The sequence below is a fragment of the Neoarius graeffei genome, chromosome 16, assembly GCF_027579695.1.
Source record: "Neoarius graeffei isolate fNeoGra1 chromosome 16, fNeoGra1.pri, whole genome shotgun sequence".
NCBI lineage: Eukaryota > Metazoa > Chordata > Actinopteri > Siluriformes > Ariidae > Neoarius > Neoarius graeffei.
In genome coordinates, this window is record NC_083584.1 from 16,536,627 (window position 1) to 16,550,786 (window position 14,160).

The window sequence follows — 14,160 nt, forward strand, 5'->3', positions numbered from 1 at the left end:
AGAGATAATGTGATGTGAATGTGATGTGTGTATGGTAGTTTTGTGCAATCTGCTATAAGATAAAGAAGATTAAGTGTAGCTTTAAGCAGGGCTGGGAGAAACAGATGAAGTGATTCTCGGAGAGGACATTTTTTTTGACAATTCAGAATCCACTACTTCCATAGTGCTTTTAAATATAAGGCTGTAAGCTTTGTGTTAGTTGTCTCTAATATTTATGTCCCAATATTTTGACCACATTTTAGGATGAAAATAATCATTTTAGATATGTTATTTTATATTGAAAAATTGGCTGTCTCGGAGAGGACATTTTTTTTTGGACACAATTCCATACTAATTTGATCAAAATAGTCTGAAAACTTACTGGCATTCAACATTAAAACTTAACTATGTCTCGTCTCATTTCATTATCTCTAGCCGCTTCATCCTGTTCTACAGGGTCACAGGCGAGCTGGAGCCTATCCCAGCTGACTACAGGCGAAAGGCGGGGTACACCCTGGACAAGTCGCCAGGTCATCACAGGGCTGACACATAGACACAGACAACCATTCACACTCACATTCACACCTACGGTCAATTTAGAGTCCCCAGTTAACCTAACCTGCATGTCTTTGGACTGTGGGGGAAACCGGAGCACCCGGAGGAAACCCACGCGGACACGGGGAGAACATGCAAACTCCGCACAGAAAGGCCCTCGCCGGCCACGGGGCTCGAACCCGGACCTTCTTGCTGTGAGGCGACAGCGCTAACCACTACACCACCGTGCCCAAATATTTGTTCTATGGTATAAAGAATGATTTAAGTGCATCCCTTTTGGAGCTACCTGTGGTCAAAAAAGCACTTTTTCTAAATGACACGAGTAATTTTGCTAAATATGACATATATTGCCATACATTCACCAAAAATAACGTTATCACCAATTTTTTTTTGCATGGTAAATAGAGCTATCACAGGGCTACAATAAACAACCAAGTTTATTTAGTCAAGCCTTTTGATATTGAAGATAATAAGTGTTAAATGTGATTTTTAGCTTGTGTACCCTGATTGTAAAACAACCCTTATTGAAGTGTTTATTGGACTGTATTCAGTTGCATGCTACTGTATCAGGGACAATCATCATCATCATCATCATCTAGACACGTCAAAGCTGATGGATGTATAGACACTAAGTGATTGTTAGGACGTCAGGATGCAATATGAGCCACTTCTCATCCGGAGTCCGTGGGAGGGGAGATGAGATGAGAGAGGAGGGAAAGTTTTGGGGAGGGAGCGCACAAGTGCGCATCAGAGAGAGAGAGAGGGAGAGGGAGAGAGGAAACTGGATGCAGAGGAACAGGACTCAGTGCAGCTAGGACACTCCGGGAACGAGGGCACTTCTTCTGTACTGGTCCCTCTGTCTTCACCAGTGCACCGGGCTGCACCATAACTTCACCCCGTCTCACCGCCGCATGGCTCCAGTGTAATCAGCGCGTCTTCTGCCCGGGACCCTGCACTGCTGAACATGAACCGAGGGACGGGGAGAGAGCAGAGAGAGCAGAGAGTGCTCCTGGCTCTCCTCATCATTTTACACACAGCCACCACGCATGCGGGTAAAGTATCTGACCAGAGGGGTAAAGTGTCTTGGGCAAGGTAGATGATCTGAAGACCATGTGAAATAACTTGGGGTGGAAAGCAACCAAGAGTAAACAGTTTTAGGGGTTGAGTGTTAAAATGGGAAACATGACAGGCACTTAGTAGCACTTCAGCCATTCCTGCTGGTCTAGGGACTCGAACCAGCAACCTTCTGGTCCCAAATCTGCTTCTCTAACCAGTTGGCTTGACCAATGGGGTAAAGTATGCTTTTAGAGAGCTGTAAAGTGTATGACTGTGTGACTGTGTTAGAAGAGCTCAGTGTCTAAGGTGGTCTCCTAGGAAAGAGGTATCCGATGGGATGGGATGGGATGTGCCCATATGGAAAAGATGTATATAAATCTTATAAGATTTGTATGTCCTTTGTCTGAAACTTGTATGTAAAGCATACACCAGTGAAACCAGATATAAGATCCTTAGTAAATTTGAACAAAATGAAACTTGTATGATTTGAGTATTTATCAGAACAGTAATGCAAAAGTGGCCACTTTCAGGAGTAAATCATATTCCTTATATGATGCACAATACATGAAACATAAACTGAAGGTGATGGAAAGTTTTTTTTTTTATAAGTTTCTTCTATTTCTTTTCCATATGGGATGGGATGTGGTAAATAGAATAGTATAGGATATTACAAAGCATTAGTCTGACATTAGTCTGACATTGATTTTCTCGTTTGAATGGCAGATGAATTGATTAAAAGATTTAAATAACTAATGTTTTGTATGATCCTGTATTTCTGCTGGGTTTCCATCTATGACATCATGCTTACTACTGTTCTAGAAAAAGTTTCTAGAAACAGCACATCACTTTTCATATATATATTTTTTCCCCTTACATATCTGTTGCAATGAATCACTTATTCGACACATGAATCGAGTCGGTTGAATCCGCTAGACGGAATCCATTAACTCGTACAGCAGAGCTGAGTCGATCAGTGACGTCACATTTAAAGCCGACGAGTCGTAAATGATCCGAATAAAAACATACAAAACAGCACTGATTGTGTGTTTTAAAGTCAGCTACACCATCTGTAGTACCTGTGGAATCATGTGGTGCTGTTCTATTGGACATGAATGCCTAGGACTCGGTACTAAATGCGATTTGGGACGCAGCCTGAATTTGCTTTGCAGCTACGGACGAGCGAATCGGTTCCTTTTTAAACGACTCCTTTTTGAGGAATCGATTCTCAAGTAGTATTGTATTAATGAATCAGAAGGGTTGGAAAGTTGAGTCTTTTGTCTTGCACTTGTTTTTTTTTTTCCTTTTCTTTAAAGTATGCATTTTTATGATGATGATGATGATGTTTATCTTTGATGATGTCAGTCAAGCAATATGCATGAGTAGGATTTTTTTTTTATTTGCTTGTTATTAGGATATCCAACCTTTGCTAAATTAGTAGGCTTCCATTATAAATCAAAGTCCTAGCTATAAATGCAGGAGTGTTTGAGGGGTGGTGTAGTGGTTAGCACTGTTGCCTCACAGTAAGAAGGTCCTGGGTTCGAGTCCAGTGGCTGATGAGGGCCTTTCTGTGTGGAGTTTGCATGTTCTTCCAGGTGCCCTGGTTTCCCCCAAAGGCATGCAGGGTTAGGCTAATTGGCGGCTCTAAATTGACCATAGGTATGAATGGTTGTCTGTATCTATGTGCCATCCTGGCAACTTGTCCAGGATGTACCCTGCCTCTCACCCATAGTCAGCTGGGATAGGCTCCTGCGACCCTGTAGGACAGGATAAGCGGCTACAGATAATGGTTCTGAATTGTGAGTCAATCAAGACACTCAGATGAGTTTTCTGGAAAGAATCAAATTACAAATTGAGTTACACTGAACATGTCAATATCTTGTTCAAAATATACCAATGTGGCCTCGCTCATGAGTCACCCAGAGTTGAACTAAAATCAGGTGAATCTGAGTGATTCTTTTGTTTGTTTTTAGAGAATGTACTGGTTTCAGTTAGCAACTAATGTTAGCTCGTTAATTAGCTTGTTTTTTCGCAACTATGTGACAAGTGACATTAAGAGAACAGCGAGACTCTCTTCTATTGGCACGCATTCCTCGACAATACCTCATACCTCTGGTATCATTATCAGGCATCCCATTTATGCTCAACTTTATCTCTTTGTGTATATTATAGATTTATACGCAAAAGTTTTGGCACCCCATTCAAAGTTGCACAGAAATTCTAATGTACAATGCAGGGAAGAAACTTGCTCTTAACATACTGCTGTAAATTTTAATTCACAGTTATTCTCATCAGTTAACTTAGATCAAGGCTTGACCAATCAGTCTCAGAAAAAAAACAAATCAGAAAAATAACTGGACGAATGTCCAACCTTTTTCACTTCTTCTTCATCTCCAATCTATCTGGACTTGGGACCGGCACTAAGTGCCGTATGCACTGGCTTGTGCAACCCCAGTGGCTGGGTATTTTTATCTAATCTGCATGTCTTGAACAGCATCCAACCTTGTTCACATACCTACTTTATTGGTTTATATTCTCAGTCTAGGGCGGCACGGTGGTGTAGTGGTTAGCGCTGTCGCCTCACAGCAAGAAGGTCCTGGGTTCGAGCCCCATGGCCGGCGAGGGCCTTTCTGTGCGGAGTTTGCATGTTCTCCCCATGTCCGGGTGCTCCGGTTTCCCCCAAAGACATGCAGGTTAGGTTAACTGGTGACTCTAAATTGACCGTAGGTGTGAGTGTGAATGGTTGTCTGTGTCTATGTGTCAGCCCTGTGATGACCTGGCAACTTGTCCAGGGTGTACCCTGCCTTTTGCCCATAGTCAGCTGGGATAGGCTCCAGCTTGCCTGCGACCCTGTAGAAGGATAAAGTGGCTAGAGATAATGAGATGAGATGAGATTCTCAGTCTAATGATCTTTGCAAATAGCTGATAACTGTGCATTAGTTTCTACAGAAATATGTAATGTTTGTTCCTCTGGATGCTCCAGTTTCCTCTCACAGTCCAAATATTAGGTCAATAGTTTACTCTAAATTGTCCGTGAGTGTGAATTACTGTATTATTCGTTTCTGTGTTAGCCCTGTAATAGATTAGTGACCTGCCCAGGGTGAACCCCGCCTTTCTCCCAAAGTCACCTGGGATTGGCTCCAGCTTCACCACAACCCTGACAGATAAGTGGTATAGATAATGAATAGATAAATGGATGGATGGATGGATGGATCAAGCCATATCAGTGGTTTTTGTATGTTTTTTTCTATTTCCATGGGCTTCCTCCAGATTCCCTGCTTTCCCCCACTGTCCAAAAACATGCCTGTAGGTGAATTAGGTACTCCCATAGATGTAAATGCATGTTTCCTGGCATCCGATCGAGGTTGTGTTCTTGCCTTGCATTCAGGAATAGGCTCTGGATCCACCATGACGGAGATCAGGATCAAGTGCTACTGAAGATGAATGAAAACAATGACCAGGGTGCCAAAACTATTGCAAATAACTGAATTCTGCTTGAAATTGGTACAGTGTGACATATTTCTTTTCATTTGGCAAACATGTAAGCCTAAAGTCGAACCATTAGCAGATAATAAAATGGGAACATGGATTGTTTGCATGTAACCAAAGTCTAAAGTCTTTCCCCCATCATGCAGTCGGGTGGCGCTGATTTCTGTTTCCATAGCCCTCAGCCTCTCGCCTATACAGCTAGGGTTACAGTAGGGGGCTCGTCCTCTGGTAATCATGAGAGTTTGACTCCCCATTTGCATCTGTATTGCAGCATGCCTTGTCAGACGGTGGTAGGTACTATTTTTATGATGGTCTTTGGTATGACCTGACTGCGAGTAGACCTTGCGATGTCAAGGCGGACACGCTAACCACTAAGCCAACTCATGGTCATATCATTAAAGCTTTATGGTTAAATGTGTGAACTGTGCAGTAGCTGATGAAGCAAAAAAAATACCCTTCTTCGTGTGTAAACACATTTATTGTCACAGTCCATGTTGGGAAGAAAGGCATTCTTGCAAGCATCCTCAGACTGTTATGTATCAGTTTTCCTTTTCCTGCCCACATTTTGCTAATCTGCTTTTTTCTGACATGAAAGGAGCAGTGCTGTTTTTCCCCTTCTTCATTTCACATGTTCTTTTATGTCAGCATTCTACATGCATTCTCCCACCCTGGCAAAAAAAAAAACAACAAAAACAAAACAAAACTGAGGGGAATTCAGGCATGTATACCCACCCCTTTGTATGACCCAGCCATTTCACATGGTCTGCACCCTAGAAAATGTTCTCTCTTTGATCCCTCTGTATATAAGCAAATGAATCAGAGAAGAAACTGATGGGAGGATAGGATGAAGGCTACTGCTTAGACCGGTGGGAGATACTTTCTAATGGAACCCCTAAGCATTTCCCGTCTTCAAGCCAGACCTCCCTGCTGCGCTGGAACTCCCGTCTTCTTTTTTGTAATGAGCTGGAAGTCTACCAGCATATATCATATGCACAGATAACATTCATCAGCTTCCAGCAGCGCCCCTCTCCAATCTACAAGCTTTTTATAAACATCTGGTCTGCAGAGGCAAACTTGCCTCTTCGTAAACACACAGTCTCCATTTTTTTGGAGGCTGGAGTCTTTCCTGTAGATACCCAGGCTCTCAAGTTGCGAAAACATAGATAACTTCTTGCCTTGGACAACGTTTCACAGATCAATGGGGATTCCCTTTTTGGCAGTGTTCTGTAACTCAGTGCAGCACTTGAATGACAGAATTGTTTGTGGAAAATCGTCCCCTGCAGGTGTCTCATGCATGAGGGAAACAGAAGCTTTTATTACCGTTCCTGAAGTTGAAGGCTTGTCTTGAACAATCAAGAAGTGCATCAGTCATCAGAGGCGGATCTTCTGTAACGATCGTGTCCTCCTTCTGGACTGCTGGAGTGGACACTTTGGGGTGAACTGCACAGGGAGATGCATCGCTGTTATCTATAGTAATTCAAGGCACACCACCCACCCACCCTGTGCAAACACATAAAAGGCAGGAAGTCATATGGAACATGAGCTCAAGTCAGCAATGAATCAGCTGAGGATGTTTGAAGTCATGCAGTCTTGATTCTTCTGATCCATAGTTTCACAACATTAATGTAAAAGCATTTAGCAGATGCTCTTATCCAGAGCGACATACAACATACGCTGGGGAGCAGCTTAGGTGCCTTGCTCAAGGGCACTTCAGCCATTCCTGCTGGTCGAGGGAATCAAACCAGTGACCTTTTGGTCCCAAAGCTGCTTCTCTAACCATTAGGCCATGGCTTCCCCATAGACACCAGCTATAATGATGACTGGACCAAGGACTATTTATGCAGGATGAAAGCAGCAAATCATCTCATCTCATTATCTCTAGCTGCTTTATCCTTCTACAGGGTCGCAGGCAAGCTGGAGCCTATCCCAGCTGACTACGGGCGAAAGGCGGGGTGCAGCAAATCATATAAAGTCGTATCTGAGGTGGTTTACTCAACTGGTTCCTATTTCCAGATCATATTCCTTTTACAGGGGTGGCATGGTGGTGTAGTGGTTAGCGCTGTCGCCTCACAGCAAGAAGGTCCGGGTTTGAGCCCCGTGGCCGGCGAGGGCTTTTCTGTGCGGAGTTTGCATGTTGTCTGCATGGATTTCCTCCGGGTGCTCCGGTTTCCCCCACAGTCCAAAGACATGCAGGTTAGGTTAACTGGTGACTCTAAATTGACCGTAGGTGTGAATGGTTGTCTGTGTGTCAGCCCTGTGATGACCTGGCGACTTGTCCAGGGTGTACCCTGCCTTTCGCCCATAGTCAGCTGGGATAGGCTCCAGCTTGCCTGTGACCCTGTAGAACAGGATAAAGCAGCTAGAGAAGATGAGATGAGATTCCTTTTACAATGTAGCTTCACATTTACAGCTGAAATCTAAAGTAACCTTATAGCAGTCAAGCATTGCTTTGCTTTGCTTTGATTTGCTTTGATTTGACTTGACTTGACTTGATTTTGCCTTTTGCCTTGTCCTTCTGTTTTGGTGCTGATTCTGCTATTTTGGTATTTTGACATTTAGTCAAAATACCAAAACTCAAGTGGCTTGTGTGATTCATATTTACTAGCTAGCTAACTAAAGTGGCTTGCGTGGTTCATATTTATTCCCTAGCTAACTAAAGTGGCTTGTGAGGATCATATTTAATAGCTGGCTAACTAAAGTGGCTTGTGTGGTTCATATTTATTAGCTAGATAACTAAAGTGGCTTGTGTGGTTCATATTTTATTACCTAGCTAACTAAAGTGGCTTGTGAAGATCATATTTACTAGGTAGCTAACTAAAATAGTTTGCGTGGTTCATATTTATTAGCTAGTTAACTCAAGTGGCTTGCATGGTTATATTTACCAGCTAGCCAACTAAAGTGATTTTAGTTATGAATCTTAATAACTGGATAGTGCTACTTATGTTATTGTTATTAGTATTTCATGTTGAAACAGCCATAAAACCTGGACTGTCCATTGGAGATGATGTGACCACCTCTCAAAGTCAGATATGGACTAACTCTACTACCCAAGCACCTGGATGAGAGAACTGTATACCAAAAGATGACAGTGATACACTCCAAAACAGATTCAAACATCTACAGTTTAGCTGCAGCATTGATCATTTTTGCCCTTTGGCATGACTTTACAGGAGACCCAACAGAAACTACAGCAGAAAAGCCGATTCACAAAAGAGAAATGAATGATAAATGATAAAGTTCAAGGGAGCTCATATTCATGGAGCTAAGAAAGGAGAAACTACACAAAACTAGCATAAAGCTGAAACAGAAGAAGGGGTGGGCAGTATGGTGGTGTAGTGGTTAGCGCTGTCGCCTCACAGCAAGAAGGTCTGCGTTCGAGCCCCGTGGCCGGCGAGGGCCTTTCTGTGCGGAGTTTGCATGTTCTCTGCGTGGGGGTGCTCCGGTTTCCCCCACAGTCCAAAGACATGCAGGTTAGGTTAACTGGTGACTCTAAATTGACCGTGAGTGTGAATGGTTGTCTATGTGTCAGCCCTGTGATGACCTGGTGACTTGTCCAGGGTGTACCCTGCCTTTTGCCCGTAGTCAGCTGGGATAGGCTCCAGCTTGCCTGCGACCCTGTAGAAGGATAAAGCGGCTAGAGATAATGAGATGAGGAAAAGGGGTGTTGGCTGTTAAGTGGAACTGATGTAAGGAGTGCAAACATACCACCATCATTCTCCCCTTTATTACATTAATGGCATTTAGCAGACACTCTTATCCAGAGCAATGTACAGAATACCCACAACTGTGGGCAGTTAGGTGCCTTGCTCAAGGGCACTTCAGCAATTCCTACTGGCCCAGGGAATCAAACTAGCAACCTTTTGGGATTAAAGTTGCTTCTTAAACCATTGGGCCATGGCTTCCTTAGATATAGTATATTCTTCTAAGGAGATGGTGATTGCTGATCTGTCAATCACCAGGTCGGCTCTGGTTCTAGAATTCATACAGTAAGGCACAATCTGGGCAAGTAACAACTTGGAATCTTTTCTGAATGTCAGACCCATTTATCAGTTGTAGGGTTCTCCATAGAATCCTAGAAACCAGAAAACAAATGAGTTGAAGTTGTGTGTGAGAGGATTGTTTTCTTGTTTTGGTCACGTTTCCTGGGCTGATTTGCTCAGCTGAATGGCCAATCAGAAACCTCGTTCTCCTGTCAGCATCGGACAGAATTCCAATGTCCAAATTGGTGCACAATGGTTGGTGAAAAGGTCCAACAATGTGTGACTCATGGGTGCCTCCAATGGCATGCGATGGCTGACAGTCGGCTTGGTGTTTCAGAGCCCTGCATCAAGATATGATTCTGCAACTAACAGACCCATTCTTTTTGTGAGTTTCACTCAGTGTGCTGAGTAAATTCTGTGTTTGTGCTGCTTTGCATGATGGCAGTGACAGTATGTGAGTGGACAGTATCTGGCGCTGAGGGCTGCAGGTGTTTCCTCTGTGGATGCAGGAGCTTTGGAGAAGTCTGGCCCTCTCGGAGTGAGCAAACAGCAAGCTGTAGAGAGAGAAAAAGGACTTGTAACCATGTCCGGCCTCGGTTCCTATACACACACCGGCACACACACACACTCTCATACATTCCACTGCACCACCTGCTGGCACCAGAACTGGTCTGTTATTCAAGATCTCATGCGGCTCCAAGGCTCAAGATCATCTCAATCTAGTTTAAGGATTGAATTGTCTTGAGTAGGAGGTATATTTCAGGACATGCCATTTCTGTAGCTGAGGATCATGAATACCTCTTACTGTAACTGACAGTATGAGATAACGTAAAACAGATTCAGCCTTGATGATGACACACTTCTGAAACAACAGATTTTTTTTGTGCACACTCTGGAAACTGGTGGATTGGTTTGAAACACCAGAAATGTCAGCTGGGAATATGTAGTAGTATTTTTTATTTTCATTTTCATTTAGACGCACTCATTTCCAAAGCTGGAAAAGTTTCAAAGTGGAAAATTTAGAAAGACGAAACAAAACAAGACCCAAGACACCAAAGATCTAAATTTGTTATCTTTAGACACTGAATTACACTGTATACACCTTTTGGTTGTATTTTGTTAATTAATGTCCTTTACAACACAGAAGCTGCTGAATTCTCAAATCGGATTGGTCAGAAGGTTCTGCAAGGTTTATATTAATGTGTTCATTCTAATACCTTATTGTTTCTTCAGTAACAACTCATTCACAGGGACTTGTATGGTGGACAATGATGAGGGATAATGTTCATCCTTCGGGGTTGAAGATGACATGACTTCAATTTGGTGGGTGATGGTTGCGGGTTCAGAGGTGACTGATGAGGCCAATCCGGGCTTTGAAGGTCTGCCCACATGTTGCCGTTCCACTTGCCAAGGTTGAATATCTTCACTATCTTTTTGTTGTATTTTGACTGCTGAGTGGGATCCCCGCCAGCCACGGTGTGCTGGCCAGGGTGAGGTGAAGCAGGCTATGTTTGGGGCACTTTTCTAGCCCCTTCCTCTATGGAGGTGAGCAGAACGAATCCTAAACAGGGCTGCTCAGACACCCAGGGGGCTTCCAAACTCTGCTGCTGCTTTGTTCCAGCAGAGAGCGACCCTATGCCCTGGGCTGCCTGTGTGCAGGTTTGTGATTACAGTTTCCAGTGTTTCTACACCTGCTGCTTCGCCACTTGCCCATCGCCACAGGACTTGAGTTTGAATTTGAAGTCATGACTTGGATTAGAGTGAGGGAGAGTTGCGCAGCAGTCAGCCTCACTCTCTCGTCCCGACCTAACTGTGTCCAGGGGCAAGACAGAATCAAGACGGCTGGAGCTAGGCTGGGATGCAGTGGATGCCCAACAGTGTACTACGTGCTGCACTGTGCCCTGATCAGGCTCCATAAACACTTTGCTGGGTCCACATTCCTGCCCATTGAACCACCAGGTGGTGGTCTCCTCCGAGACAATAACGGTGGACAATAACAGAATTAAAAAAAACATGTCATTGGGCTCTTGAGTGCTTATACAATAAAGAGTTTGAATCCCAATGAAGCCACGGCTATCTGTGGCCAGGAGACTAAGAGAGCAAAATGGGCTGTGCTTTCTGTGGGAAGGGATTTACTGTCGACTGTCTCTCCTGTCAATCAGAATGACACTAGCCAATCGCGGGGCTCTGTAAGCTCATGTATGAGAAAGAGGGCAGATGTCACTTTCCTCCAAATGTGTTACACTGCTGTGTGGTGCAGCAGTTTGAGAAGCTGCTGTTGGCTGGCTTGACGTGTCTTGGAGGAAGTGTGTGTTGGTGTTAGAGGTAGCTGGTTAGTGGGTGGGTTTTGGCCAAGACCAAATTAGGCAGAAAATGGAGGAAAAATGGTGAAAATTTCTGTAAGGAGACATCTATTTAACATTTATAGAAGGATCTCTGGTGTCAGGAACTAAATTGTCTTGCAGATGTTCCACAATGTTAAATGTAACTGGATAAATGGCACAGCAGGGTACATTACAGGCATTTAGCAGATGTTTTTATCCAGAGCAACCTGGGGAGCAGTTGGAGGTTAGGAGCCTTGCTTTAGGGCACTTCAGCTATTCCTGTTGATCCAGGGAATCAAACTGGCAACCTTTTGGTCCCAAAGCTGCTTCTCTAACCATTAAGCCATGACTTCCCCCATAAATGTAAAAGGTGTTCATTTTTAATTAATAAAAATGTCATTGCTAAAATAATCAACTTCGGCATGGTAACCTAGGGTGACCAGACGTCCCGGTTTTACCGGGACAGTCCCGATTTGGGGTTGTGTGTCCCGAGTCCCGACAAAAGTCTGTCGGGACATGGATATGTCCCAGTTTTCGCCACTCGCGACATTTGCGACTGAGCAGCGTGGGAATCATTAGCGGAGAAATGTCTGCATTTGCTATTTTGATGAATTGACAGGAATCGCAAACTTTCCTGGTTACTGCCCCCTGGCCCTGTGGCATGGGTGTTTATTTAGCCACATTATTCCAGACAACAGAACGTGTTGCCATGCAACAATAAAATAAACATTAACTGGCGCGAATGTTCTTTGTCTAGCAGCTAGCAGCAGTAATGCCGCAGCAATTATGCCAAAAAGAAAATGTACCTTTTCCAAAAATTTACAGGGCACCTACCCCTTCCTCCGAGAGGTGCAGAACAATGCACACGAAGCCTACTGCACACACTGTAAGTGCTTTGTTCTTGTACTGAGTTGGGTAGCCTATGTTACAAATGCTGTGCGCTCCTGTGGGGGCTTTCCTCGGGCTGTCGCCCCTCTCCTCCTTTACTGCTGTTTTGTTTGAGTGTATATTTACGGAAGCCGCAAGAGGCCCTTCATATAATCTTTTTTTATTCACCTTGTTATCCCGAGATAACGACATAATTAATTCAGGATCTCGAGAAAACAACACAACCATAGTTCAAATTACGGGGGGTACTGGGGGGTACTATACCCCCCAATGAAGACCCAGTACCCCCCAAAGAGACAAAAATATAAGTTTTGGGGGGGCCCGATATTTTTTCTGATATTGTGAAAAGGAATATATAATTCAAACCAACTCCCATTCGGCATTCTTATTGTAGGAACATTTTAATGTAAATTGATTTCAGACAGACACCCCTATTGTGGACCGTACCATTTTTAGTCACCGCAGCGCTAGAACGCGCTAGAGCAGGGGGTTTCAAAGTGTGGGAGAGTCAGCCCCCTCCCCTCCCCCCCACAGAGAGCAAATAAACAACAGCCCCCCCCACACACACAATTTTTGTTGTTGCTATACTTAATGTTCCATTCGTATTTAAAAAAATGGGTGTTGTACACATTTTTATTTTTTTATTTTACACATTTTAAACATTACACATTCTGTGATTTTTGAAAACATCTTTTTTTTACACATTTAAAACATATGAGCTTTATTAAAACATCTTTTTTTTACACATTTTAAACATCTGTGCTTTTTGAAAACCTCTTTTTTTTACACATTTTAAACATCTGTGCTTTTTTTTAAACATCTTGTTTTACACATTTTAAACATCTCATAGCATCGTTAGCTAGCACCTCTTGGCAGACAACACACTGTGGCAGTGGAGCATCTTCAGATCCAGTCCATGAAAATCCAAACTTTAAATAATCGTGGTCATACTTCCTTCTTTTTTTGCTTGGCCCAGACTCTGTCTCCTCACTCACTGTAGCTTTAGGTACTAAAAATCGATCCATTTTGTCTCTGGCAAAGGCTAGCTGAAGTTCGCTAAATGTCCGCAATAGTAACTTATTCTGGTTTATTTTTCCTCATGTTGCGCCCCCCCCCGAAGAACTCTGGCGCCCCCTAGGGGAGACGCGCCCCACACTTTGAAAAGCCCTGCGCTAGAAGCAATAGCTTCTAGTCCACACCGTATTCAGTTGATTCATCAGATACAGTCCATGGGTTTGCAGCAATTTATACAGTCATGTGGTTTGCAGCAGAAGACGTGCATTGGTAATGTTAGTTGCTAACCAACTTTTAGCCTGTTGAAAACGTGTTATTTTACAACTTTCATTTATTAAAGTGATTTGTTCTTTCAGCTCATGTCACATCTTTATACATTGAATTACTTACCCACTGAGGCCAGAAGGCTACAGTGGACGGACGTTAACGTTAGTTACCAACGTTAGTTAGCAAGATAAGCTAAGTCTCTATTTAAATCAAGCTTATTACAGTGTGGTATAGAAACGATTCTCATTTCAAAGGAGAAGAACTCCATATGTTTCCATTCTCATTTTATCATGAATAAATTGTGCCCTTCTGAAATTCATTTGGCACATAGGCCCATCCTGTGTGTGAGATTAGGCACAAGAAGTTCTGATGTAGGCCTAGCTAAGCCTATGTAAAATTACAATCAGAACCTCTGGGGACTGGGGGCAACATAAAAAGAGCCAGGTAGTAGGCTAGCCTAGGCAAAATAGCCTAGTACATGGATGTTTTCTATTGTTTTTACTTACATTCCTTTTGTATTATTTTTAAGATATTCATAGTTTCATCTGAGTACCCTGTTTGAGTTTATTCACAGAGACAGTAGGCCAAACATGAGGAAAAGAAAAGGGCCA

The 14,160-nt window shown here is 43.3% G+C and overlaps 1 protein-coding gene across 4 annotated transcripts in view; it reads left to right on the forward strand.

Annotated features, from left to right (window-relative positions):
• The first annotated feature begins 1,302 nt into the window (after window positions 1–1,302).
• col5a3a (collagen, type V, alpha 3a) overlaps window positions 1,303–14,160 on the forward strand; it is a 243,094-nt gene continuing 230,236 nt past the window's right edge. For all 4 annotated transcript variants that reach the window (XM_060942576.1, XM_060942577.1, XM_060942578.1 and 1 more), the window contains exon 1: window positions 1,303–1,586. In XM_060942576.1, the coding sequence (XP_060798559.1) occupies window positions 1,499–1,586 (88 nt within the window). In that variant the 5' untranslated portion in view covers window positions 1,303–1,498. The remainder of the gene's footprint in view (window positions 1,587–14,160) is intronic.